This window comes from Lemur catta, chromosome 8 (assembly GCF_020740605.2).
Source record: "Lemur catta isolate mLemCat1 chromosome 8, mLemCat1.pri, whole genome shotgun sequence".
NCBI classification, from domain to species: Eukaryota; Metazoa; Chordata; class Mammalia; order Primates; family Lemuridae; genus Lemur; species Lemur catta.
In genome coordinates, this window is record NC_059135.1 from 32,337,360 (window position 1) to 32,365,268 (window position 27,909).

Sequence of the window (27,909 nt, forward strand, 5' to 3'; positions counted from 1 at the left end):
TAGGGTAATGTTTTACTTTTTTGTTCAGGAGACAAATAACTTTAGGTTTTGGTGACTTCTCAAAGGCAGTAAGAGTTGGAATAACATTTCTCCTTTGGCTGGGTGATAGCCTTTGAATAAATACATTAAGGGTGAAAATAGGTTTTCTATGGATTTCTATGCAGTGACTTAAATGGTCTCTTTAGTTTTTTAATATTAAATTTATTATTTTAGAAATTATATAAACTATAAAAATTATAAACAGGATGTCTTAGAACCATAAAGTAAAAAAAAGTAATACTATATTAGTTTTCTGTGTCCTGTTTTTCTGATTTAAGTAATTGCTGTAAATTACACAGGTACATATATACTTAAAATATTTTTTCTGGGAAGTATTCCATCAGACCCTGGTTTCCCTGGTCTGTAGGCTGGTTTTTATTAACTTGATCCGAGTCACGATAATAATAACCTATGTATTGCAAACCAGATATCTCATTATTCCCTAAGGGAACTGGAGAATACGCACTATGATTTTGACTTTCTTGTTCTTTCTCTTCTCCTGTTCTTTTCTCTTTCTTCTCTCCATGTTAGCCCTGTCCAGGGGTTGGTTGCTGTTGCATCTGGATGGAGGCATTTGTTACATATAAGAATGAGAGTGGCTTTTAGTGGTTGGGAAAGAATGGTGCTGGCTGCCTGTCTGCTTAGGTGCGGGCTTTGTGACATCTGCATTCCTTTCACAGTGATAATTTCTACACATCTATCAAGTACCCATAAATGTCTCGCTATTTGAATCCTAAACATAGACAGTAGGATTTTCTTTTGGTGAGGGAGACAGCCTTTTATTTTTGCTGTGAAAACTTTACTTTTCAGTTTTTTATTTGATAGAAATCTCTCCACTCTAGTATGATTTCCTTTGAGGTTTTGCACCAGTGTTTGATCTCAATTTTTAATAATTTTTGTGAGTTAAATTCCCTAAAGAAAACATGGTTGTGCTATGAAATATTCCCACTAGAAATCTGGGTAGTCTTGTCTTATTGAGAGCTGAGCGCTTGATTCCTTTATTAATTCCTTGCTGGAGAACCTTAGTACAGTTAACCTTTCCTTAACACTACACTAGAGAAATTAACCAAGCTATTTTTTAAAAATTGTTTGAATTAGATAAAGTAACAATTAGGCAGAGCTCAAAACCTAAGGTGATGAAGCAAACGTTAGTGTAAGGACAGTTTTTATTGACTCCTTTTTTGACTCTTGTGGCTATGAGTTGCAAATAGCTTTTCCAAAGAGGATAATGAGAATGACGGAAGAGACAAATACGTCTTCACTTATATACTATTTTAAAAATTACCCTTTCAGAAACTCCCAGAATAAAATTTTACTTAATGAAAGACAGAAATCCTGATATTCATAAATTATGGTAGAGTCATTTTTAACATGCCATTGAGTCTCAAGACTTATTAATACATATATACATTTTTAACCTACTGTGAAAAGAACCTCAAGAATTTAGGTTTGAACTAAGGATACTTCAACAATATGCCATATGTCTGAACTTTCCTGGAATATCCAAACTTGTATATTTTACTTTTTTCGTTTTTTAAAAAATTTTTTATTCCAGAATCAGTAGACATTTTGTCTCTCTGTAGTTACTAAATTTTAAAAAACGACTCTGTAGTCCTTCAGTGCAAGGCATGGGTAGGACTGTCCACAAGACCAGCGAGGCCCCACCGTGTGTACGGCACTGGATACAGTGCAGCACGCCACTTTGAGTCACCCACCCATCCACTGTGATGCCTTCCTGGTGGTACACCAACGATTTCTGTCAACAGTGGTCGTGTGCAGCTCTGTGGTCTGGCCAGCTTCCCCAGGACAGCGTGGAGCGAGCTCCTGAATCCATGTGTGCAGATCATTTCCTAGAAAGCTTTCCTTGTCTGCTGATGCTGAATGCAGTGCAGTAGGGCCAAAGTGATGCCGACAAGTTTGACAGCTGGGGGATTATGGGAAAAAAACAGAATTGACGTTGCCTATTAATGGTGGTGATTAATGTCTAGCTGGAATTAGCATTTTGTTAGACTAAACCAACATTTATTTTGGGTCTACTATAGGTCAGGCTCAGGGTGGGAGGGGACATGGAGAGTGAAAAAAGCTTATCTGAGGCCAGCCCATGTTTGAGAAGGAACAATGTAGGCTTCTTATTCACGACAACTAGAGCCTTGGCATTCCTGACATCAGGAAATTTAGTTCCATGGGACACGCTTGCTGCGGCAGTTTCCTAGGTGTGGCTCAAACTTTTTTGTTTAGATAAGTTGCCACAACGTGCCTCTTGTATGCCTGTGAAATGTGAAATCCTGTTTTGTGAACTGTCAGGCCAGCTTGATCCTGCCATCAAATTTCTTTAACTAAAGGGTATTTAGAGACCTTGAGTTTATCATTTAGCCTTCAGACCGGACTTTAGGGTGAATTGTGATCTCTCAACTTGAGGGCAGGCCTGAAATCAGAGGTGTGGAAGGCCAGAACACATCTCCCCTCCCTACCACATTAGGCCCAATTTGAGCCTGTGGGGCGATCAGTGAGAGATGCCCCGAGTCAACCCTCCTATCCCCACCCTGGCCTGTTTTTCAATCTTACCTTCCAAAGTTAAGATTGGCCTCAGGGGCTGCAAAGTAGTGCTTGGTTTTACTAGAGAAAATTCTGAGAATAAAGTAATTCTTGATATAATTCCCCATTGAAAATAGTGGGAGAGCCATCAAAGAGTTTTATTGTTGAAACTGTAGTTGGAGGTCTAATCCTTAGTTGCAGACTACTGGGTCATGGATAAACATGAAATGGAATTTTTGCATATGTGGCTCAGTTAGTGCTTACAGTAATTATTAAGCAGATTTTGCCTTCCTCGTAATTGTAAAAGTGACCATGATCCTTTACCTGTGAATGACCCAGAACTTGCTGCTGTCCCACCTTTCTCAGCTCCTGTTTCCTCTACAATGAAAGTTAAGAAAAACCAACAACAAAAACAAGTGAATTAATCTTTCAGAGAATGTGTAGTTCACAAGCAAAGGATAGGGAGGAATGCTGGAAACTGGTGCAGTTTCGGGGAGCCTAGAGGAGCCCCAGTTGACCTGTGGACTTGTGGGTAACTCACTTTGCACCCAAATGATTTCTCTGCTCTTTCCTCTAAAATTGGTGAAAAATCTTTTCTACATTATTTTAGTTATACTACCTGAAATTCCTCCCATTAGAAGATTTATTTGGGATAAAGTGTATCTTTTACAATGAAGACATAGCTGAGGAGATAAGGGGACCACTAAACCATTCAGACAGAAATGTAGCATCTTTTTATCGATTAATCTCTTTGGAATTTTTGCGATCAGCCCCTGGGGGGAGTAGGAGGCTGGAGTGGAATGTGGAGCCTGTGGCTGTCTTAGCCCAGGAGGCTGCTTGCTGCATAGAAGACAGCAGGGCTGGGAAGAGCAGAGTAGGAAAGACACACTGGATCCACGATGAAGTTTTGCCTGGGACCCCAACAGGGAGGTGAGAGATACCCTATTCTTCCTTTCTGTTTCTGGTGGCAACTCTTGGCACTCACTTTCCTTTATTATTTTAGTGTGGGAAGAAGGGGGTAGAGGTTAATATTGGCAAGTTACTTCTATTCTAGTCTGTGATGCGGGATGTGTGTGCGACTGTGTGTGTGTGTGCTATGTGTATGTGTGAGGGAGAGAGAGAGAGAGAAAGGGAGAGAATATGAGGGTGTAGAACAAGTAAATTATCTTTCTAGTAAATTTGCAGTGAGAAAAAATAGTTCTTATCTCTCGCTCCTCTCTCTCACAGTCCTCTGAAAGACCCTGTATTATTCACTCATTTGTTTCAGTGTTTCAAGGGGCTTGTTCTGTGATTTATTTATTGTGGTCTTTGCCGTTTACTTCAGATTCAGTTTTCAGAGGCTCTGCCCTATCTGTAGCCTTTATCATCTTCAGTTAGCTCTGGGACCTTCTCAAGGGATAGAACCACATACGCTGCTGGCCCTAGGCGAGGGAGTGGGCCCTCTGGCTGCCCTCCTTCAAGAAACAGATGGGCTTTAGGAGAAGGGCTGCCTCCTTTCTTCTCAGAGTGGCTCCTGTCATTCAGGGAGCAGTTTGAGGAATGAGGGTGGACCTAGGAGACTGAAGACCATGCTCATTCACGCTAACATGTGACCCATCCATTTGAGCCTGCCTTCCCCTTCCTTTCCTTCCCTTTCCTTTCCTTTTCCTTCCCTTTCCCTTTCTCTTTCTTTCCTCTTTCTTCCTTTCTTCCTTTTCTTTATTTTTTTTTTTCTTCCTTTCATCTGTGACTGACGGGCAGGAACTGTCTTTGGTTCCTTCTCCATGCCTAGCCCAGTGCCTGATACCTGCTAGGCAATCAAAAGGTGATTCACTTACGAGCAACACAGGTCACCAGTTGCACATAGAAAGTGGTGAAAGGTCCTTTACTTAAAGGTCAAACCCGTAGATTTCTGAGAGTGTGGATTTTGGAGTATTGTTTTCAACCCCAAGACAGCAACATACTTGGCATTTAGAGTTGCAGAACTTGAACTGTCCTACTCTTGCCTCACTGTGTTTCTTGGGGCGTGTTACTTATGCTCCCATAGTTTCAGTTTCTTATTAAATGAAAATAATATTAACCCTCTTACAGGGTAAATGTGAGGAGAAAATAAAGGTATGCGTGTTAGGCTACATGGTGAACTAGGAAGTGCAATACAAAGGAGAGGTTTATTTTATGTCCCAAGTTTGGTGAAAGACAGTTGAATCTTGTCATCCAGACACCTGCTACGGGACCATCTCTTTCATCTTTTATTGTTGAATTACACATCCAGAGCATTAGAGAACACTTATTCTTCAGGTCACTTTCATAGCCAGTGTTGTGACATTTCCTGAAGTCTATAACTGTTCTTTAAAATGAAGGGAAGGGGGGAAAAGCATTTTCCTTATTAAAGAAGTTGGATTAATATAGTTAGTAATAAAACAGCACCTACAATTGCAGAGAAGGTATCACACTGGATTTTAGAATTTAACCAAAAATCTTCTGTTTTCAAGTCACCTAAGATCTGGATCACAGAGGAAAGACAACCAAAAAGCACCCAAGAAATGCTCACAACAATCACACAATTGTCCTAAAATCAGTTTGTGATGAATTTATGCTGTGTGAGAAAAAAACCATTGTGTATGTTGGTATTTGGCAGGTTGATCAGAGCAGTGCTATCTGATAGAATCATAAGCCACATGTGTAATTTTAAATTTTCCAGTAACTGCACTAATAGAACATTAAAGAAACAAGGTGAAGTTAATTGTGATAATATATTTTATTTAACTCAATATGTCCAAAATACTATTTCCACATGCAATTAATTTTTTAAAATTATTCATAATATGTTTATTTTTATTTCTTCTTTGGTATTAAATTATTAAAACCGAGTATGTATTTTACACTTACAGCACATATCAATTTGAGATGAGCCACATTTCAAGTCACCTAAGATCTGGATCACAGAGGAAAGACAACCAAAAAGCACCCAAGAAATGCTCACAACAATCACACAATTGTCCTAAAATCAGTTTGTGATGAATTTATGCTGTGTGAGAAAAAAACCATTGTGTATGTTGGTATTTGGCAGGTTGATCAGAGCAGTGCTATCTGATAGAATCATAAGCCACATGTGTAATTTTAAATTTTCCAGTAACTGCACTAATAGAACATTAAAGAAACAAGGTGAAGTTAATTGTGATAATATATTTTATTTAACTCAATATGTCCAAAATACTATTTCCACATGCAATTAATTTTTTAAAATTATTCATAATATGTTTATTTTTATTTCTTCTTTGGTATTAAATTATTAAAACCGAGTATGTATTTTACACTTACAGCACATATCAATTTGAGATGAGCCACATATCAATTTGAGATGTGCTCAATTACCACATGTGGTTAGTGGCTACTGTATTGAATAGGTGGTTTTAGAGTATAAAGTATGATGCTTTTAAACACTTTCACCTTTTTGCTGTGGGGTGTGTTGAACACTTTAAGCTGTTATCATTTGCATAATAGACCATTCAGTGATTATTAGTATCATTTTTATTCTGAAGAAATGCTTTTCAGTAAGTATCATGAGCATTGATTATAGACCCTGAAAAAAAAATGATTGATTTCTTTTTTTTTCTTTGTAAAATGGTAGTAATACTGATTTTGAAAAAAGGAAAACAGATTCCATTGTTTGAGAGCTATCTATCAGACAACTTAAATATATAATATTGTTTAATGCTCACAACAACTCTATGACATAGGTATTATTGTTAGCATTTTAGCTAGGAGGATATTGAGCCTCAGAGAGGTCATATAAATTACTCAGGGTCACTCACACAGGTAAGGAGGGACAGTGCCAGGTTTCCTGCCTCCAGACGGGTGCTATGCATCACGGCATTTAACCATCTCCCCACTGTCTCAGTTCACATGGCTGTAACAGTGAACAGAGGCAATAATAATGGTTAACTTTTTATAATTATATATAGTTTCTTCAGAAATAATTTCATAATGAAAATGACAATTTCAGCATCATTAACTAATGACAGTTGGAAAAATGCATTTTTAAACGGTCCCAGGCTTATTTTGCCTCTCTAACAACAGAATGCATCGCATATCCCAATTGCCAGAACAACTCTTAATTTTTAGCAAATGACTGTGGCTGCATGCCTATCCTGCTCACCTCCTGCAATTGTAAAAGGCTTAGCAAAGCTTATGATGAAAAGGTTCAAAGGTCTCTATTAGATCACCTGAAAATGGGTCTGTGGTACAATAAAAGAAAACTAATGCCATAAGCTTAAGATGTAGGGCTAGAACAAGAATTTTTCTTTTTTCTTCTTCTTGACCATTTCTAAATTTTGTTGCAAATGCATTTCAGTTTTACATTGCAGTCCTTTTATTGGAATTTACCTTTTAATTCTTCCTCTTCCCAATGTATTTTCCAAAGTGTTTTTCAAGCACACTCCCTTACTTTCTATCCATTGTCACTCCTTCCTTCCTTCCATCTTTCCTTGCTTTCTTTCTTCTCCTTTTGCCTGGAAAGAGTGGTGGATAAAATGGATAAATATCTCTTTTTAAATTTTTGGCATATATTTCTACTCATCCTTTTATAGTTTGCTTTTCTTAGGGATTTCCTGTTGTTAAAGGCTTTTAAATATATACCTTAATTTTCTTCTTCCCACACTTGACCTCAATTGTACTGTTTTACTATTTTTTATTTTTCTTCTCATTGTCACTAGTAATTGCATCTATTTTTCCTGTCTTCTTCTTTTGTAAAAATTACATTTCATTATAAAAACCATAATTGTTTAGATGGATCATATTCTAGTAAGAAGATAAATTTCTCTAGTGGTTAAATATAACCTATTTATGATGTTCTTCAGTATCTCATATATATGTAGTATATATATGTGCTTCAGAACAAGTCTTGAATAATTAGACATTCCTGATTAATATTGCTTTATTTTATAAATGATCTCAAAGTTCTTTTTTTTTTTAAAGCAAATGATGCCAGTGGGGGTTTGGTGCTTGCTTTTTGACTGTAACGAGTTGTTGCTGTGTGTCAGCTAACAATTGCTTGCTTTAATCACTATACTAAAATGTTCAGGAAATATTTAAGTAATTGACAGTTGCAAAACACAAGTCCCTCCATGCTATAAATCCATGTGCTTTCATGTTGTATTTCATATCTGACTGATTGAACAGTTAATATTATTTTAAAAAATCAATAGGGTCTTAAGTTTTTTCAGTTGACTATAGACTTGAGAAAGATTTGTGGTTCCTAAATAAAGGATACATGATGGCTTATGGAGCAACTGGATTCATTTAAAGGTCTTATCTGTGATTCCCAGATGTGTGACACTCAGATGTTGACATTAGGAACTGCACATGGATTTTCAGCATTGAAACTTAAGTACACACAGGTATTAGTGGTGAAGTAGCTTATGGCACCGCTGGCTACATGGCTGTATGTGTGCATATGCTTAAATCATTAAAAGTAGGAATCAACCTGCTTCCTTAGAGAAAGATTATACACCAGTATGCAAGAGTTAAAAGGTCTAAATGGGGGCTATTCCCTGCTGGTAAGGACTCTCATGAATGGGTCCTATAAAATGCCATTATGCTTACTTAGGAAGATTTTACAATGCCTTCAACTACATTGAGGGCAGGGTCCATATCAGACTTGTTGCTTGTATCCCTGGAGACACAGGTGATACCTGGTACATAGTAGGTGTTCAGTAAATAAATGCTGGATAAATTAATGAATGCAAAGGTAATTTGGAGGAAATTTAATTTATATTATTCATTATGTCTTAAGTATATTTAAGAATAGACTAAGTATAAATAAATAAGCATTTCATATACCAGTAATGGTCACAATTAAAAAAAAAAATCTTATAAGGCATTATGTGGCTAGGCTAAAACCTCCTTTTTGTCTGAAAAATTGATCCTTTCTACCCTTGTCTCATATTTTTTTATAAATCTACACCATAGCCAGTGCATTTGCTATAGAAAATAGTGCTGCTTTGTTGTTCTAAAGAGTGAACATTGACTCAGTCATTGTCCCAGGTATGATATGGTTTGACTTGCTAGACTGTTGTGCAGTCTTAATAATAATTACCACAATCTTTAATGATAACAATTCTTAATGAGTATTATTATTGTTAATAATGATTATATTTAATAATTACACCCAATACTTATTAACTTTAATAATAATAATTAGCACATGGGAACCAGTTGTACCATTGTATTATCTTTAGAACAAAAATCTAAATCTGTGGCCAAGTAGTTTGCAGAGTATCCGCTCCCACTCTGCTTTCTAGATCAGAGTGAGTCAGAAAGCTTCTAGGGTCCAGGGGACAGGGAGGGGCTTCTGGAAAAACTCCTATGCATTCTGTGTGTCAGAGACCATAGTCATTTTACCTAGAGGCCTTATTTTTGTTGCAAAGTGCCTTTACCTTCTGCCTCCCCCATGTCTGCCTGCCCACGCATCCTTCATAACTTTTGATTTTTCTTGCACAAAGAGAAGACCCAGAGCAGATCCTTATTCCATAACATACTAATTTGTGTGAATTACATAGGACAGGGTCCATGTTTATTAGTTGTATGTTGGTAAAACTTTGATCTTCTTCTGCCTTGGCTATGTTTAGATTTAAGTGCTTGTATGACTTTTTTTAAAAAATAAAAAACAGTTTAAAAAAATCTTTGGTGAATTAAACATTTTTTAGCTTTTCACACTTTGATACAAAGCAGAGAAATATTTCAGTGACAACAGATTTCAACAGATTTTCAACTAGACTAATTTGCTTTATTCTTTAGGGTAGTTTACTTCTTTTCTCTGAAAACACTAGAAAAGATACTCTCTTTTCAGTAGTGACTGATGTTAATGCATAAAATAATAATTTAAACACAAAAAGTTTTATATTTGGCTGTATATTTTAACATACATTAAATGTAAGTTAAAACTTTCATGATTGGGTTATTTTCAGACTAATTGATCTATTTACCGGGATTAAAACAAAACAAAACAAACAACATACAAGAGGGACTTCTTTTAAATTCCTATTACTTCTTGTACATATTCATGTAACAGCTCCTGAAATTAAACATGCCTCCCTACTAGGTATCTTACAACTGGAAGCGTTTAAATACCTTTTTAGACAAAAGCAAGTCTAATTTGATAATACTAGTGCTGAGTAATAGTTAATGATAAAACTATAGACATTAAAAATTTGAGGGTTTGTAAGGTCACTGTGACCTCACCTGTGTGCCAGGGCACCTCTGATTGGTACACTCCACTTTTTAATGACTGGAATCGGAGGGCTTCTGCCACCGCCCTGGGCAATTCTGTAATAATAAAGGGGGAAAAACTCACTGCTTTCCATTAGGCCCATATGACTAAGAGGCTCGTTTAATCTAAACCACTGTCGATCACAGATGAGTGACTTTTATAACTGTCTCTTCCCTTCCCATCGTGGTGACTGAGATTTGCTTTGTAATGTTTGTGTTTTGCTCTTGAATTTTGTCCCTTCAGGTTTGATGATTCCTGTCTTTTGTGTGGTGGAGCAGTTGGACGGCTCTCTTGAATATGACAACAGAGAAGAACATGCTGAGTTTGTCCTGGTGCGAAAAGATGTGCTTTTTAGCCAGCTGGTGGAGACAGCGCTTCTGGCCCTGGGGTATTCACACAGCTCTGCAGCTCAGGCCCAAGGTATTAATCCATCTCCCCTCTCCTCCCTGAGTCTCCTTTGTGTCATGATATGAGGAAGAGCATGTTTCCTGAAATAGTCCTCCAAACAAGGGTTGAAAGAGAATTGTCAGATTTAGTGTCTTTCCCAAACAGTGAGCAGTTTCTTGTGGAGAATCTTATTTTCTTATTGTTTGGGGAAGCATTTGACTAGCATCTCTAGAGCCACAAAATCAACTTGCATTTCAAAGTGATCACCGTAGGTTTTTTTGTATTTATAACTGTTATTTTTCCCTAAGTCAGCAAATTAGTGTTCTCAGTACCAGTGCTGAGATATTTGACACCTAACTTATCTAAACTTTAATACACAATTCATAAAGCATTCAGTTTTCTCCATGTATTTATTGCTTTGGGGCTATGGCTTCTGTACTTTGTGATGAGTTTTTAATTAAACAGAATGAAATGGATTCATCTTACTCTTTTGCATCTTTGAAAACTGGTTTATAGTTTTGATGTGATCTATTCAATTAAAAAATGTTACAATGTTTTTGTGATCAATTTCTTTTACCTATTAAATATTAAAATTGCATCATTATTTCAGTATATATTGTACAGCACTGGCGATCCCTTTGTGAGCTTTTGTTGTTTCATTCTGAAGCATAGCCCATTGTTCTTTCATGCCAAAGAATTGACAAAACAAATAACAAAAATACCCCCCAAACCTTGAATAATGGCAAAAAATTTTTTTGATACAATGGAATTATTATCTTTGTTTTTCAGCTGAAATGACTGAATTGTATAGTTTATGATTATGTTTATAACTAAAGTAGAGAAATATGTAACTTCTATATCTTATTTTACATATTAATTTCCTGTGTTACTTTCTTTAGTTAAATTTATGTATGTGCCAAGGATCTTCGCTATTTTTTTTGTGAGTGTCTCTTCATATCATTTGTAAGAACTATCAATCAGAGCTTCATTTTTCTGATAAGGACACTGTGAGAGATTAAGCATTTATACATAGTTAGAAATATGGTGACCAAGGATGTGGGATTTAAATTCCCAAGCTCTTGAATCTGATTCTGTAAGTACATCATTGTTTTTTAAAAAATATTTTAAGTATTTAAGTTATACCTTAGTTCTACCAAGAAAGCAACCCACTTGAAACCAGGCGTCATGAATTTTTTTTCTTAGACAGGTAGTAGCCTACGAGTTATTATGAGTCCGAGTGTAGTGTGAATCCCAGCACATGGCCAGGCTGAGTGCAGTGATGTAGCTGAATTGTAGAGTTCTGTGCTTTCAAAGCAGCATGATAAAGGATGGTTCATTTTCTTTCTCTGATGACTTTTCCTTCTTGTGTGAGGGATTTAGGATTTGATCCTGAGCAAATTGCATAGTGGGCACCATTGCTTTTATTTCATGCTATGTACCTAAATGAAATAAAAGAGTCCCCCTCCCTTCCCCCCATAAACTTTTCATGCCATTTTAGGGATATTTTTCTCTGAATGTAAAGGTCATTGTGTCCCACTGCTTGCATCCTGGTGTGCCAGCGTCCTGTTTGACAGGGCTATCCATCTCAGTTAGCACGGCTGCTCAATGCTTCGTGAGCTCACATGTGGAACACAGAGCACTAAGTGGCCAAGATTTGATTCTTGGCACATGCTGAGTGAAGGGGCTCTCAGGAAATTTGCACTAGGGAGCCACACTATGCCTTTCAGTGATGTGGACTGAGAGTTCTACTCACCAAGGTGAGATATATAGGCAATAAATATCATTTACAGTGGAGGGAGGATTAAACAAGGGACAAGTCAAAAATGATTATTTGCTTCTTCAACATTTTTGAAAATTAAGATTTAAAAATCTTAAATATTATACATTTTATAAATTGTATCATTATTCTGAAGGTACTCTAGATCACAGATGTACTTTATTTTATAGGTAAGCAAAGATTTTATCACTAGGTCCTGTACTGTAATCTCACAAAGGAAAGAAAAAAAAAAATCACAGTTTATTTTGTTTTAAATTAGGCTGATGATCTCTGTTTTGGGTAAATGGAAAATCTTAGAATTGTTTATTTTGAAATGAACTTACTAAATCTTTGTTGTCATTCAGACCATTAAAAGTGTGCCATTTACTGTATGTTTATTATAAACCAAACAGCATGCACGATAAGACAGTTCATTCACGTGCTGGACAAACAGCAGAGTGAGAAAAAGACAGAAAAGGAGGTAGAACAAAATAGGACTTTTTTTTTTTTTTTTTTTTTGAAACAGAGCGTTTCTCTGTTGCCTGGGCTAGAGTGCCATGGCATCAGTCTAGTTCACAGCAACTTCAAACTCCTGGGTGATCAAGTGATCCTCCTGCCTCAGCCTCCCATGTGGCTGGGACTACCAGCACATACCACCAAGCCCTGCTGATTTCTTCTATTTTTAGTAGAGATGGGATCTCACTGGTTTTGAACTCCTGAGCTCAAGCAATCCTCCTGCCTTGTCCTCCCAGAGTGCTAGGATTACAGGCGTGAGCCACCGTATCCGGACAAAATATGAGTTTTTGGTGATAAAAGGAGTGGGGTTTTATGTGTATAGTTTTCTTTTTTTTGTTTTTGTATTTGTTTGTTTAGTGTTTACATAATTCCTTCAAGATAGGGGAACCATTGGGGAACCCCCTAGGAAATCCATTTGCAGCAGAGAAACTACGGTGTTCTGGAATCTCTTTTTCCTATGCTGAAAAAGTTGGGTAGAGCTAAACTGTAAGAATAGTGGGTTATTTGAACCTATTTAAAAAAATTGAGGCTCAGAAACATGATTTTTTTTCCTTTTGATATGACCAGAAAAGAGTTTCAGTAATTGAATTTACTACCTGTAAAAGGGAAAATACATTAGCAATGTTAGTATTTTGGAATGGTGCTTAGGTCCCGATGACTGAGCAGGGAACCTGTGCTCTTGTGAACATGGCATAGTCAGGCTCTTTTTTTAAGAGGGCATTCCCTCCAGGTGAGCTGAAGAGATTTTATTAAGAAAAAATATTTGCTTCTAAATAATGATAGAAATCCTACTAAAATGGAGCTCAGAGATTTTTCTCCCGGTTTTAACAGTAACGTTTATATGAAGGCCAGATTTTGGGACCCAAGAGAGAGTAAGGATGCGACTTACTGTCATAAACCATGGGAACTGTGTTTCTAGATGGCCCATACCCTCCATTTCCCAACACACATATCACTGACTATGATTCTCAAGGATATGAGATACAGTATTCATCAAACCTGCTGTTTTGCATATGCAAAAAACCAAAAGCTGGCAGGTCCTTTGCTTCTCTCAAAAATAGGTAGACTAAGGTGTAATGAACCGTAAGCAAGTTTTACATTATATCATGGGCTGTGAGTTCATGTCTCTGCATCAAGTCTTCGAGTCTTTCAGAAGGGTGTTATCCCAGGGTATTGCTGCTACTCGAGGGGCATCAGAGTCCTCTGATCCCCCAGCTTAGACTCACCACTCCCTTTATTCTTCTTTCTTCTTTCCTTTTCATCCTTTCAGTTCTTCCCTGTAATGCTTTTGGTAATAGCTGTGGAGCTCTCCACACCATCCAGAATTCTGTAGCCCACTGGTTAAGAAGTGATTCATACTTGCCAACGTGGATAGTGGACTTGGGGAGGCAGCCGTGATGACACGGTGATGCCTCATTGTGCATATTTGACTTAACTAGTCAGTGGTCACTTTATCTCTCCCGTGGTTCCTGTAAATTTTGAAATACACTTTAAAATTTATTTTTGACCAATTTTATTTTAAAACAAACATGCTTAGCAAAAAATAAACAAATATCCTTTCTGCCTGGGTATTTTTAAGGTCAAAATTATGGGTTCAAGAAGAGGTATATTAATCATCATTATTTCTATTTTATATTGGAATATTTATATTTATGCAGTCATTTTAAATGATGTTTTTAAGAAGTGGCACAGAGGCCGGGTGCGGTGGCTCATGCCTGTAATCCTAGCACTCTGGGAGGCCGAAGAGGGTGGATCGCTCGAGGTAGGAGTTCGAGACCAGCCTGAGCAAGAGCAAGACCCCTGTCTCTACTAAAAATAGAAAGAAATTATCTGGCCAACTAAAATATATGTAGAAAAAATTAGCCGGGCATGGTGGCGCATGCCTATAGTCCCAGCTACTTGGGAGGCTGAGGCAGGAGGATTGCTTGAGCCCAGGAGTTTGAGGTTGCTGTGAGCTAGGCTGACGCCACAGCACTCTAGCCTGGGCAACAGAGTGAGACTCTGTCTCAAAAAAAAAAAAAAAAAAAGAAGTGGCACAGAAAAATGTATTTAATAAATGTTACATCAGTCAAAGCAGAGTGTCAAATACAATCTCAATTATGTAAAATTCTACATATATGCATAGAAGAAAGACAAAGGAAATATATTGACATGTCAACAGGCCAGGTGGTAGGGTGATGTGGGATTTTCTTCTTTTTCTAATCAGAAATAAAAAATATGTAGCTAGGAAATTCTATTTACTCTGTGAATTGTTCTCTGAATAAGTGGGAAGTTGTTATGTCTACCTTACTCCTCAATTTTGATAAGCAGTTTGCTATGTTCCTAATTTGTCCATCAGTGTAAAAACATGCATGATACAGATGCATTTTTATTTTTTCAGTGTAAGGTTAAAAAAAAAATCAGTAAGTCATTAATGAGCCCCTGTAATATATAAACCTAGGGATTTATTAGAGTTTTAATAGTGTTAGACAACAATTGAGCAATTACTATATTATGCTGGGCACTGTTCTAAGAGATTTACATGTACTGACCACTTTAATTCTCTCAGTAGCCTTCTGAAATAAGTTATCATGTTTCCCATTTCACAGAAGAGGAAACTGAGGCAGAGAAAGAAGAGGAGTAACTTTGCCAGGGGCACAGACTGGTGGGTGGAAGAGCTGGAATCTGAAGTCCATTGACCCATGTCCAGGGTCAGGGTCCTTAACCATAGGGCTGCCCTGTGATTGATCTGATCACTAGCAATTTAGAGTTAGGGTAGGAACTAATTCTTATTTACTACTTGCTCTTTACTTTTCACATAAGTCCAAAAGGGCAGGACATTGGGTGTTTACCAAATACATGATGATTATATTTATTTGATAGTGATATTTATATATTTCATTTGCATGATGAAATATATAGAGGTACTTTTCCAAGGTAACTGAGACAGACAGACTTCAAACTTAAAAGCAAAAAACCCAAACCTCACAGAATTGTTGTCTGTTGAAGCCAGCTTCTAAAATTAAATTACCTATAGAGGATGGGTAATAGGTTGAGTGATTCAAATATACAGTTCTTGCCTGTGTGGCCAAAATGAGTCCTGACATGAAAATAGAGCATATTCCTAAGCTACAAGTTTCTGAACAAAACTTTTAGAGATATTTTCACTGTTGGTCTGGACCTCATTTGTTTGAAGGCATTGTATGTAGGAAGAATAATTTCAGTCTCTGAACTAGAAACAATCACAAGAATAAATAGAAGAATAAGATTCAAAACCAAAATATTATACTAAGGATTTTTATTAAAAATGATCTATTTATTTTTTATTACCATTGTATATATTATTCATTTATTTATTACTATATGCTTACCAGTGTATTAGCTCTTTACAATATACTGTTGGGAAAATCTTTACATAGAAGGTACTTTTAAGGTAAATTTCATCATTAGAAGTGAATACCCTCTTAATTTAAATGATTCAGTGCTTGAAATGCTCTGCTCTTAAATTCTCTCAAATTTTTTTCTTATGGAAAGATGCAACATATACAAATTCAAGAGACTTGTGTATCAAATATTCATGAATTCTCCTCATCTAGGATCAACAATTAGAAATTCATGGCCGATCCTGTCTCATCTCTGTCCCTACCTATTTCTTGCTCCTCCCCCACTGAAATATTTCAAAGTATATCCTAGACTTCATATTTTATCCATAAATATTTTCCTAAATATCTTTAAAAGATAAAGAGTCTTTTAAAAACTAACCATAATGCCATTATCAGTCCTAAGAAATGGTAATTCCTTAATATCAGGAAATATTCTGTAGAGGTTCAAATTTTCCTAATTATTTTATAATTTTTTCTATTGGTTTATTCAAATCAGGAGGCATACAAATCTATAAATTACACTTGTTGATACGTCCTTTAAGTCTTTTTGAATCTCTGGGTCATCTTCTATCCTCTTAAATTTTACAAATTTATTTTCTAAAACTTATGTTTGCTGCTTTAATTCAAAATTATTTTTGTTTGCTAAAATTAGCAAAGATTCTAACCCTAAAAATTCCTTCAAATACTACAATTTCAAATAAATAATTAGAAAGCTCAATCATAACCTTGGAAAGAAATTCCGAAATTCACACTTTTTTTTGAGAGAGGATGGTGAAAAGGCATATGTTGTCTGGAGCGAAAAGGTTTTGTATGCTCTGAAAGTTTGACATTTTCCCTATTGAAAATGTTTAAAATGATCTCTTGTCTTGTGTTACTTTCTCTGTTTCTTTATTTGGCTCTCTCTCTTTTTTTTTTTTTTTTTTTTCACTTTTCCTTCTTTAATTAAACTCTCATGTTTGGGAGTCTTTCAGCAGTTTTTTCTTTATAAGGGCAATGTTGAAAAAAGGTGCATATTTAGAAATTTTAGGCCTTGGAGCGAACTTTTAACAAACAAGCTGCTTTTTAAAAAATTCTGCGGCTACCAAAAGAGAGCTGAAAAAGCTATCCCAAATTACTGTTAACCATGTCTCAGCTCTCGTTAGAGCTGGATGGGCCAAAATGTAAAACACTGGCTTGGAGGACACAGTTCTTTATGACAGACCCCCCATACTCTCACCGTCTCTGGTACATGAAACTTAATATTCATACATATGTCTGTATGCACATATGTGCATTCTCATGCACTCGGCAAAACCTGAAACACTTTTTTCTAACTACATGCCAAGGGAAAAAATAATGCTCATCTTATTTCCTTGTCCAGTACATAGTTAAGATTGAATATCTTATGTAAATGTTTATAGTTCTGTGTTCCTTATATTTGTTATGTGGGCATAAATATGTATTGTTTTAAATACATAGATAGGTAATTATGGCTCATATGAAGGTCAGCTGATGGAAATATTGTCTATATGTAGGCTTGTAGAGAGTGAAGACCCTATCCAACTTGATTTTCAGGGTGCCTAGCAGTTGAGTAGGTAGTGTTTGATAAAACCTGTGGAGGACAGTGAATGAATGTGTGATCCCACTTTACCTCTGATCTTACAATTTCTATTTGCCCATTTAAGAAAATTCTATCAGTGAAAATATTTCATTAAAAAATCTAGCTCATTATTCCCTCCACAATGAGGAAAGTATTTAGCAGTGTTTTTGGTTGTCTGTTTTGTTTGGGGCAATTGGCCATGGTAGCAGTTAGCTTTGGTGTATTTTTTTTTTTAAATTGCTTAAAGTCCTTCTTCTTAGTAAGCCCATTAATACCCATGACCTGGAGGGGACTGATCATCTGAGGCATTTATGTAAAATAATCCAGGTTAAACAGAGTGACTCACAGAGATACACATCCTTTACTTAATAACTCAGACGTGTCCCATTAAAATATATAGCTTTATGGAGTTATGAGTATAAAACCTACAGCCTAAAATTGATGATGTTTTGATATGATTCATATTGTGTTTAATTTTTTATATTATTCCCTTCTAAAGCATAACTGTCTTTTACTAAGGTATAGGTTTTAATTGCAAGGTAGAGTCATTTGCTGAAGACTTATGTCTGTTTGTGCTTTAAGAAGATACAGTACAGATTTCATTCAAGGAACTTAGTTGGTAAAGAGCACATTCATTAAAACACTTATAAATGCTTCAATAGTGCTATTACCTTTTGGGTAGATCCTTCCATTTAAAACTCTTTATTGATACACCTCTTAGTTTGGGCATCACATTTCAGCTCTAAAGTCTATTTTGATATTCATAATTGACAGTAAAAATGTCTTGGCCATAGGGCATTTTGTAATATTAGAATGCTTTTTAAAAACTCCCTGCTTCCTGTTTTTTTCTTTGGAAAAGATTTCTATCATTTAAGTATTATAATTTCAGCTAACTTTTTGCAAAATTGTGAAATTTCAGAATTGTAGGTCTTTCACTTCATATTTTAGCTTATATTTTACCTTTATACTTTGTCTAGATCTTGTCAGATACAATGTTATCGTGTTTTTATGTTCATGTGGGATCTAAATTCCATAATTCATTCATCCGCATAGTATCAGTAAGTAGTCAATTTATTTATTACTTATTTCAATAGTTTGGCACGTGAGTGGGTCCCTGAGCTGTTAGGGACTCCCTCTTCTATCTGCAGTGTGGCAGAAGGAAGTCTCAGAGCAGCAGGGTAAAAAGTGAGCATTCAGCTAGCTGGTCACACTTGGGCACCTTGGTTTGGTTTTCTAGGTGCCAGATAAATTTCACATGACTGTGATGAGCATTTAAAACCCAGTGCCTTGAAATATAATGCTTTTTTTGACTGCAGCTTTCAGAGCTCTAAAGGATCTTAAGTCAAGGCTTTAGAACAGGTGCCATTTGCTTCCTCAAAAGAGGTAATTGGCAAAATTATTTGTTTGTCAATGAGAGAAAGCACAAAGGTTTTCCTCCATCTGTCTCTTTTTGGTTTGAGGAAATATCGCTCAGGACAGAATGGCAAATCTGCGCTACTGTTTTACAAGCTCTTTAGTAAAGTTGGGAAAGATCGCTATGGGCTATATGCAAATGAAACAGCCAAGGTTCCCCCCTCAACTTCCAGCTCCTGCTCAGCAGAGATACTTCCAGCATATTCTTTCTGTCAATTTTATAAATCAAAGGATGGGATGCTGAAAAGCTCATAGCACATTTCAAACCTGTGCCCTCAATGATTTGGCTGCACAAGCCTAATAATCTCCCAGATATTAGTAAAAGCCTACCATCACAGGAGCTGAGTTAAGAGGGCAGTCTGTTCTTGATTGAAAGCTCTGACCAGTTTTACCAACTTCAAATGGTGGTTCTTCCTGAGAATATATGCTCCAGAGTCACGGTAATAACAATTCTAAATGTCGTGTCTTATTATGAATACAGTAATTCGTTAAAAGAGTGGGGAAACTTCTTTTAAAGAGGGTCTGTTTTAGATAATCTGCAATGGAAGATATATCAGAATTATTTGGAAAGAAATGACTTTATTATGATGTTTAGTATTTTGAGCACAACTGGAATATAGGTGGTTGAGTTTTACTATTCCCATTTTGTGAAGAGGAAAACTACAAAGAAACTTTTAAAGATTACACCTTGATTCTCTGGTTCTCTAGCATTGTATCGTTTTATCTATTCATTTAGCAAATATATTATTTATTGTCTTTTATGTGCCAGGCATTGTTCTAGATGTTAGGAACACAGTAAAGACCAAATGTATAATGCCCCTGCCCTCAGTATACTTACATTCTTGTATGTAGGGGAGATAGAAAATAAATAACTCAATATATAATAAAATGTTAGGTAAGACCAGACATTGTATCATGCTTACCCTGTTCTCTCCATTTTGCCTGGAACTAGGGTTTTGGCAAATTTAGGCTTCTGGAAAACAGCTGCATAACTAGAATAAGATGGAAGGTTTTGGATGAGTTTTGAGGGTTAGAAAATAAAATAATGTGGCACTTAGAAAGTTAAGTTTCAGTTTTCTGAAAAATTTACCTACATGGACTAACTCAAGTTTGGAATAGGATAAATGTAACATTGTTAGAATTAGCTTATATTAAGCTATGGTTTAGTTTTCATGAGGGAAACTGAAGCTTTTTCATAATATACATTTTATGAATATATTTCATAAAATTAGTTAATATTTATTCAGTGCTTCTTATGTACCAGACACTGTTCTAGGTGCTTAACATATATTAACTCAGTCAGTTTTTATAATAACCATATGAAACACATAGTATTTTTATTCACATTTTACCAGTGAAGAAACTGAGGCTTGGAGAGGCAAATAGTTTGACCAATGTCAAAAACTGGCTCCAGAGAATATGTACTTAACCAATATCCCATTCGGTGGCATTATATTTCTAGTCTGTCAAATTGAGTCTAGAATTCAAACTAATAGTAACTATACTTTATAGGCATAAACCAAAGGTTGACATTTCAGAATTGGTATCTTCATGAACACATATATTTTTAAATTTAATGTAGAGATTGTTTTGGGTTTAAATAACTAAATTGAACTTGCTATCTTGGCATGGCATTTTATGAGAACCAATTTTATTAGACCCCATTTTTGTATATTTGTATATCTAAGCTCCTTATAAACTTACAAAGTTTTAAAAAATCTTTTCCTGATGATAAAGTAATGCTTGTCAACTACAGAAAAATAAAAAATAAAAAAAGTAGAAAGACAAAAATCTCCCATAGACCAACTACCTAAATATAAGTATTGGTAACATTTGGGTTATTTCCCTTTGGTTACAGTTGTATGCATGCTTTTTATATAGTTGAAATCACAGGTATGGGGTGTTTTCACCTGTGGTTCTCAGTTAACATTATAAGGTGTAATTTCCATATTATTTATTATTAATTCTAATACTACATAACAGTTTGGGTTTTCAAATCAAATTAGGAACATTAGTTTTCTTTTGATTGTCTACACTCTAGAAGGATTTAGGAATGGTCAGTAAATTAGGATATGTTAAGTGCAGATATTATATCTAGTACATGCTGAGCAAGCAGAGTGATTTACTCCAATATTTATGTGCCTATAGAATTATTCTTTGAAAATAAATTCTTTTCATTGGTTCATGGCAGGTAAAAGACCAGTTATTAAAAACAACTTTTTTGGCATTGACCTGCTTTCTTTCTTACCTCTTCCTCGTGGTAAAGAGTTAAGTAATTTTTTTTTTAAATGTGGAAGAAGGGTAAAAAAGACATTATGTCATTCAGAAAACTTTAATTGATTTCATATTTGTTTTTGTAATAATCTTGTTCTTGCCCACATTTTGGTCTTTTTCTTCTTTAGAAAACACACAGCATTGTGTGGGTTAGTTACTGAGTACTTACTAGTTTCACAATGACAGTCCTCTGTTAAGATGTCCCTTTGCCCAGGAACTAATAACTGATGACAGTTTGTCTATTTCTTAGCCTCTGTTTATTTTTTAAATTTTTTATTCTTTTTTATTTCTTTTCCTTTATCTGGTTTTTTAAATTTAATTTTCTATTTCTGTTTCATTCAAACCAGAAGCCTCTGATTTTTGCTATGTGCGTAGAGATTTTATGAAAGAGTCATTGGGAGAAACTCTTGGGAAAGGTTTTTCCTGTGTTTGAATTGATTGAGGACAGCCCACTACTGGAGGTAGGGAATTTGTCAAACAAATCATGCAAACGCCCATGCTTGCAGGAGCAGTAGGTTGCAATCCCTTTTGGTGATTTGTTCATGCTGCAACCTCAGGTCCTGCTGGGTATGGAAAAGAGATGAGTGTCACTCCGTCTCCCTCTGCATTTTATAATTCTAAAATTGACTCAGCTTCTTTTCACAGTCTTCCCTGTAGCTTAGCAGGTGTGAGATGGGCCTAGCTAGAATTCAGACATATTTGGCCTCCTATCCTGAACCTTTTCCCAGTAGCATCATTGGTTCTGTTCTGGATAGTCTCCTTTCTGTGTGCTTTTGGGAATCATTTAGCTCACACTGAGGTCTGTCCTCAGAGGTAAGGATCATTCTTTTCCTATGTGAGTGAGTATGTTGGTGCTGTCCCCCACCCCCCCGAAATAAGTATTTCCTTTCAATAAATATCTAGGTGTGTTTTCATAATAGACATAGTGAGGATCGATTCGCATTTATATAGCTCAAATTGTCTATTAACATGTATTCATTTAACCGAAAGTATCAGTTTATATGAAAGAAGAATTTTAGTTACAATACTGATGTTTTATCATAAGTATACAAATCAGAGATATCTATGTAACATATAAAGTTGTACCTACTGTACTCCTTTTCTACTTTTAATCCCAAGTAGATATTAAAATGCACCAATTTGCAGTTTTAAACTAATGCAGTTAAGATTAACAATTGCTTTTCCATCTTATTTATTAGGGTGAATTTCCTGTTGCAACTAATATAAAACTATGACTTTGTCTGAATCATTTGACAGATATTAATTTAACCATGTAAATTAAAAGAAATAGGCCCAATTCTGCTTTAAATAAGGGGGATTAAAACACTTGTGGGGTGTAGTGGCATGTTCTCCCAGGAGACTGAGGTGTTACTTAGTATTTAATAAGGGATCCTGGCTGCATTATCTTGAAGTTCACTAAAATAACCAATTTATCATTCAAACAAGCATCCTCCAGCAAGGTATTTTTCTCTTATCTCCCATTGGAATGCCTTAGTAGTAGCCAGCAAGGCATAGTCATACTAGGTTTTCATGTCTGTTTAGTCCTTGAAAAAAGAATGCTGTGGGTATTGTTGCTAATTATAATGCTAGCAAATAAGCTTACTGTGTGTCAGTCACTATTCTAAATATGTTGCAAATGTTAACTCATTTAATGCTTACGAATCTTGTGTGGCATAGGTATCATTCTCTCCGTTTTACAGCTGAGGAAACAGAGGCACAGAGAGGTTAAGTGACTTACCCAGGGCACACAGCAAGTAAGTGTTGGAGACAGGATGTAAATGTTCAAACTTAGGTATTCTTGAGACAGTGGCTTAGCCATTACACCCCTCTGCCTCTGTCATGATTAAGGCATTGTTCAGATACAAGAATATGAATAAAAGCCCATATACAGCCTGACCTAATATAACTAGACTAACTCATTAAAATGCTAAATATTTCTCCCTCTTTTTCCTTTATTCTTTTTCTTCAGGGGGTAGGTTGGGAGGAAGGGAGAGAGGACGAGAACTTCCAAGACATTACAAATGCATTCTACTTAATCTGAAATATTTTGATGCTTCTGGAAAAGTGAGATGATTTAATTTCATATATAATTGCATGAGGAATTATAAATTATGTTTTCTAAAATACCTATGACACTAAACCACAAAATGAACAGATAAAACTGATTTGTTCTCTGACAAATCAAGATATATGACAGTGTTTTCATTACAAGTGCCGTTTGTGTGGATGGAGCAGCTGAGTACGCTGCGAGATGACATGAGCTGTTCCCAGGCGGCACTGCTTTCACATGGACATCCCGGGGTGATTTATAACCCGTGCTAAAATTTTTTTAAAACGTGCTGTCAAGCAAAGTCCAGGTTGAACTTATAAACTCATGGAATGCAGATATATCTTTCTAATTGACCTTCTTTAGCATAAACTTACTCCTCAGAAATAAGTTGTTTTATACTGTGGGGAGAACAGACCATTTTCAGGACACTGGAGATGCCATTTAGAAAATTATCTTAGTGTATTTAATGATTTCCTGGAAGATACGTGTTGACTTCTGGAGGGTAATGTATTCAGAGTAAGACTGAGTAAGAATTCTTTTTTCCTCTCACTGGCCTAAAAACAGTGTCTTCTAGGTCTCTGTGGTAGTGGAAGGTGAAAACTCAAAATTTGTATGTTTGAGTGGAGGCACTTCTCAAAGGACCTGTGTCCCCAAGCTGCCACAGTCATTTGTTTGTCTTGAATTTAAAAAGGGCTTTGAAATGTGTGGAACCAAATAGTTCTATTTGTAGTACTGGTGATTCTGGGAAAATGAAAGCACGGCCTGCTGAGAGGGTGGATTAGCAGTGGCACTGGATGATCATCTGGGTTTTGCTGTGCAGCGATGGATTTTTCACCGAGCCACTCAGAATCATTCACCTGGTCTCTTTTGTGATCCGTGACATCTGATTTGTGATGAGTGGGCAGGAATAGGAGTGGAATCCAGACCTTTGGGTCAAAGAGGATAAAAAGGAACCCCATACAGCAGACCATGGTCTATTTTGCATCAGATTCTAGCCTGATGAATTCAGATACACAGGGGACATTATTCTACAACTGGGACTTGTATTAGATGCTTTATGTAATATTTTCTTTTTAGGTACATTTTCTATTATGTGTAACAAAAGGGTGGTTGGAAAGTGGTTATCGATTTAAATGTTAAAATTTATTAAGCAAACTAAATCAAATAACAAATAGTGTTGTGCAAAATTCTGAGGTTGTAGAAGTAAACCAGGTTAAGATTTGAAAGTAAAGGTCACTGATAAAATTTCACATTTGTATGTTAGTTTTTTAAAAATAATTTTGAATATAATGAACATAAATGGTTAAAGGCAAATTATTTTACTAGTTTATTTTCCCTAAGGAACTATTAGGAGCTGTTCCTGATGAACAGTTGATCTCGGTGGCTTAGCTCATTTAACAGTCAGATCATCCTAGAGCTAATGCTGTGGAGCAGTCTTGGGCCTCCAGTTCTGTGTCTTCTATGATCTTGTTCTGATTGAGAATGTTGTAGTGTAGTGGGGTGGTTAGGTGTTGTGGACTCTGGAGTCTGACCGCTGGGCTTTTGATCTTGGTGCTGTTTCCCAGCTGTGAGACACTATGCCTTAGTTTCCTCATCTATAGAATTAGGATGATAATAGTGATTCCTCCATTGGAGGGTTATTAGGAAGATTAAATGAAACCATCCAAATAAAGTGCTTTACATTGCCCGTGACACAGGGTAAAGGCTATATAATGTTAGTTGCTATTATGATTCTTGTTGCTATTATTATTGCTTTACAATGCAGAAGCCAGATGTAATATGTTAACTTCCTTTGTTTTCTGTGGCTTCAATTCATATAGCCCCTCATTCTGAGATAACTGGATATGAGTTACCAATATTATTTCCTTAATCTTTTTGATTTTCATGAGGTATAGGAAGAATCGATCCTCTGATATTCCTGTTTTTTAATTGACAATATCCTATTCACTGGCCCTGTATCATCTTGGAAAAGAGTTGTTTTCTTTTTTGTGGATAAAGTGTTCTGTACTACCTTGCCTCGTTCCCTTTGTTTCCCCCAAAGCATTTAATATATTTATATAGGATGACAACGTAATAAAACGTCCCCTTCCAAATCAACTGGTTGAAGTTGTGTATTTTAAAAAGTTAAATAGCCTTAAACTAATGACAAATGAAAATTTAAATATTCACTGATGGTCTTGTAATTCATTGAGTTAATTTTTAAGTCAAGTGGCAAGTGTTTTGTGTCTGTTCATTCTTTCTTCTGTAGAGTTCTAAACACTGAATTACCTAAGCATAAATGCAACTTGATTGTAGTGAAGCCATCTTATTTAGCACAACTTTTTCCACAATTGTGTTGAGGAAACAAGCTATTTTCTCTTCCATTCCTCCTCTAAAGTAGTTGCTCATGTCTTTACTTTTCTTCTCAAGTGGTTCCACTTGAGGAACGGCCTCAAAGCAAATCTAGGGCTATATGCAGCAGAAGGGATGTAAATGATTTCCTCTGGGGACACACTGTCAGTAGGTATTTGTATCCTGGAAAATTTGAATGTAATGAGAACTGAACTTGTCACCCTTGAATCACAGCTCCTTCTTTTCATTCTCCTTCCTAGACCATTTCACAGGGGATAGCCTCATGCTGAATTCCATTATTTTGGTGCACTTTTTCCTGGCCTAAATGATCATGGCTTAAAAAAAATGGTGATATTTGTGTGACTAAAGAGCCCAATTAGGTAAAGACAGTAGATCACGTTATATTATATTCAGTTATGTTACGGCATCATCCAATTAACTTTTAAACAGGACAGTAAGACATGAAATGTCAGTGAATTCAAAAGTAGCAGTTTTAATTTAATTCCAATTTATTAACTTCTTTCCTGTCATCCCACTGATCTCTTTTCACTTTCACTATTTCTCTCCCTTAGTATTTAAAGTCTTCCTGTCTCTCCCTATTTTTTTAAGCAGTATTCGATTCTAAAAAAAAAAAAAAAATTAAACCTGAATTACCTGTGGTAAAACATAGCATTTGAAGAAGACCTCTCTCCTGCCAACTAGTAGATGTGTGGTCCCACTGTGTTTTTGGTGTATGTTTATTTTAATACTAGAATTACCAACTGAAAGCTAATAATACTCTAAGAAAAGTATAATTATGAAGGTAAATCTGTATCAAAAATTGCATGGTGTACCTCAAAGTCAAATATAATTATTAGTGGATAGTCTTCTATTTGATAATTATCCATTCATAGATTTGTACAGAAAGTAGTGTTTTTTAAATTGTGTAATTTTTTAATTCCATTCAGTTTCCCACAAAGTGTAATTCACTACATCATAGACAAAATAACACACTTTGGCATAATAGAACCACACCTGTATGGAAATAACTGAAATACTAAAATAGGAATATTAATATAAAAGCCCTTCTGCCAAATATTATAATATGATTTCTGCCAAGTTGTGGTACCCACCCCCTCCTGGGTCCAGTGGTTCTATTTTTACTTTTCTGAATATTCACCCATGCCCAGGCCTGTACATTTGACAGTCACATTTCTACCCTGTGGCCTCTCGCAGTGGCACTGAGGGCAATGTTGATGCTATAAGTTGGCACACAGGCTTGGTGGGGCTGAGGACAGCCCTACAGAGAAGGGCAGCTCTCAGGGAGTGGTGCTGGGCCTGGAAGCCACCCTCAGAGGTCTTGAAGAGCAGGAAGGAGCATCATGCCCAACAGGAGAAGGGCTGGACCAGAAGAGGCACACTGCAGGTGCCATAGGTCTAGCTTCTGATTATAAAGGTTTGCATAGCCACGAAAGACCTATAGAAGAAGGCATTAGCGAGGCGACGGGCCATGGGTCACCCAGCAAGCACAACCTCATTGGGGACTGAGGGATTCAGTCTGATGAATGCAGTATTCACCTTCTCATCAAATTAAATAACTCATCTATAGTATTCTATTATAATTCGGATATCCATATATATTATCTTAATGTGAACTGAGTTATTTTTTAACCAGTATGCATATTTGGTATTAAATACGTATTATAGCGACATGATTTTAAACATATTATGCATAGTAGCTAATAAGTTAAAACAATATTATATAGCATTTTAAATGAGTAATGATAGCATTAGTGCGGCTAATGATTAGCATCTTTTCTCAGAGATTTATAGTAATTTATGACTTAGTCTCCATTTCAATTAATTGTGCACAACAGTTACTTTGTTTTAGTTATTTTGAACAGTTATTTATTTGAGGCCATGGCCATTGGGCAGATGACAAACTTATAACTATTCTCTTACTGAAAATAACATTTTCCTTTGAGGCCTGTGGTCACACATAGGTAAGGTGTGTGTTACAACCCTGTACTGTGAAGAAGGAGAGCCTGTTTCTTCCTTCAGGCCCTATATTTCAGTATGTAAATTTTTATGGCTCTCATTCTTGTTTAAGTTATTTTGTTTTTTAGGTTTTATTCAAATTACACAGTCTCTGTTGTACTTATTCTATAAATTTTTCCTCGTTTTATTATCCCCGACTTTTTGCAATCTGAACTTACTGCTTCCTTGGTATTGCTTGTGATACATCCTTTCCCACATGGGAGGACTGCTGTCTTGCCCTCGTGCCTGGATCACTGTCACAGCAGTGCTGCTCATTCCCATTCTCTTGCACATGGGTCAGGGATCATTCATTCCCTAAGGGACAGGTGTGTGTGGATGGATCCAGTGAGACCTTGCCCCTGCTGCAGTCCTGTTTTGTTTGTGATCCTCCGGGAGAGGAGT

General features: G+C 36.1%; 1 protein-coding gene across 1 annotated transcript in view; it reads left to right on the forward strand.

Annotated features, from left to right (window-relative positions):
* Positions 1-27,909, forward strand: part of SATB2 (SATB homeobox 2) — a 173,546-nt gene that overhangs the window by 13,225 nt on the left and 132,412 nt on the right. Inside the window, exon 3 of the mRNA XM_045559955.1 lies at positions 10,067-10,243. Coding sequence (XP_045415911.1) covers positions 10,067-10,243 — 177 coding nt within the window. The remainder of the gene's footprint in view (positions 1-10,066; positions 10,244-27,909) is intronic.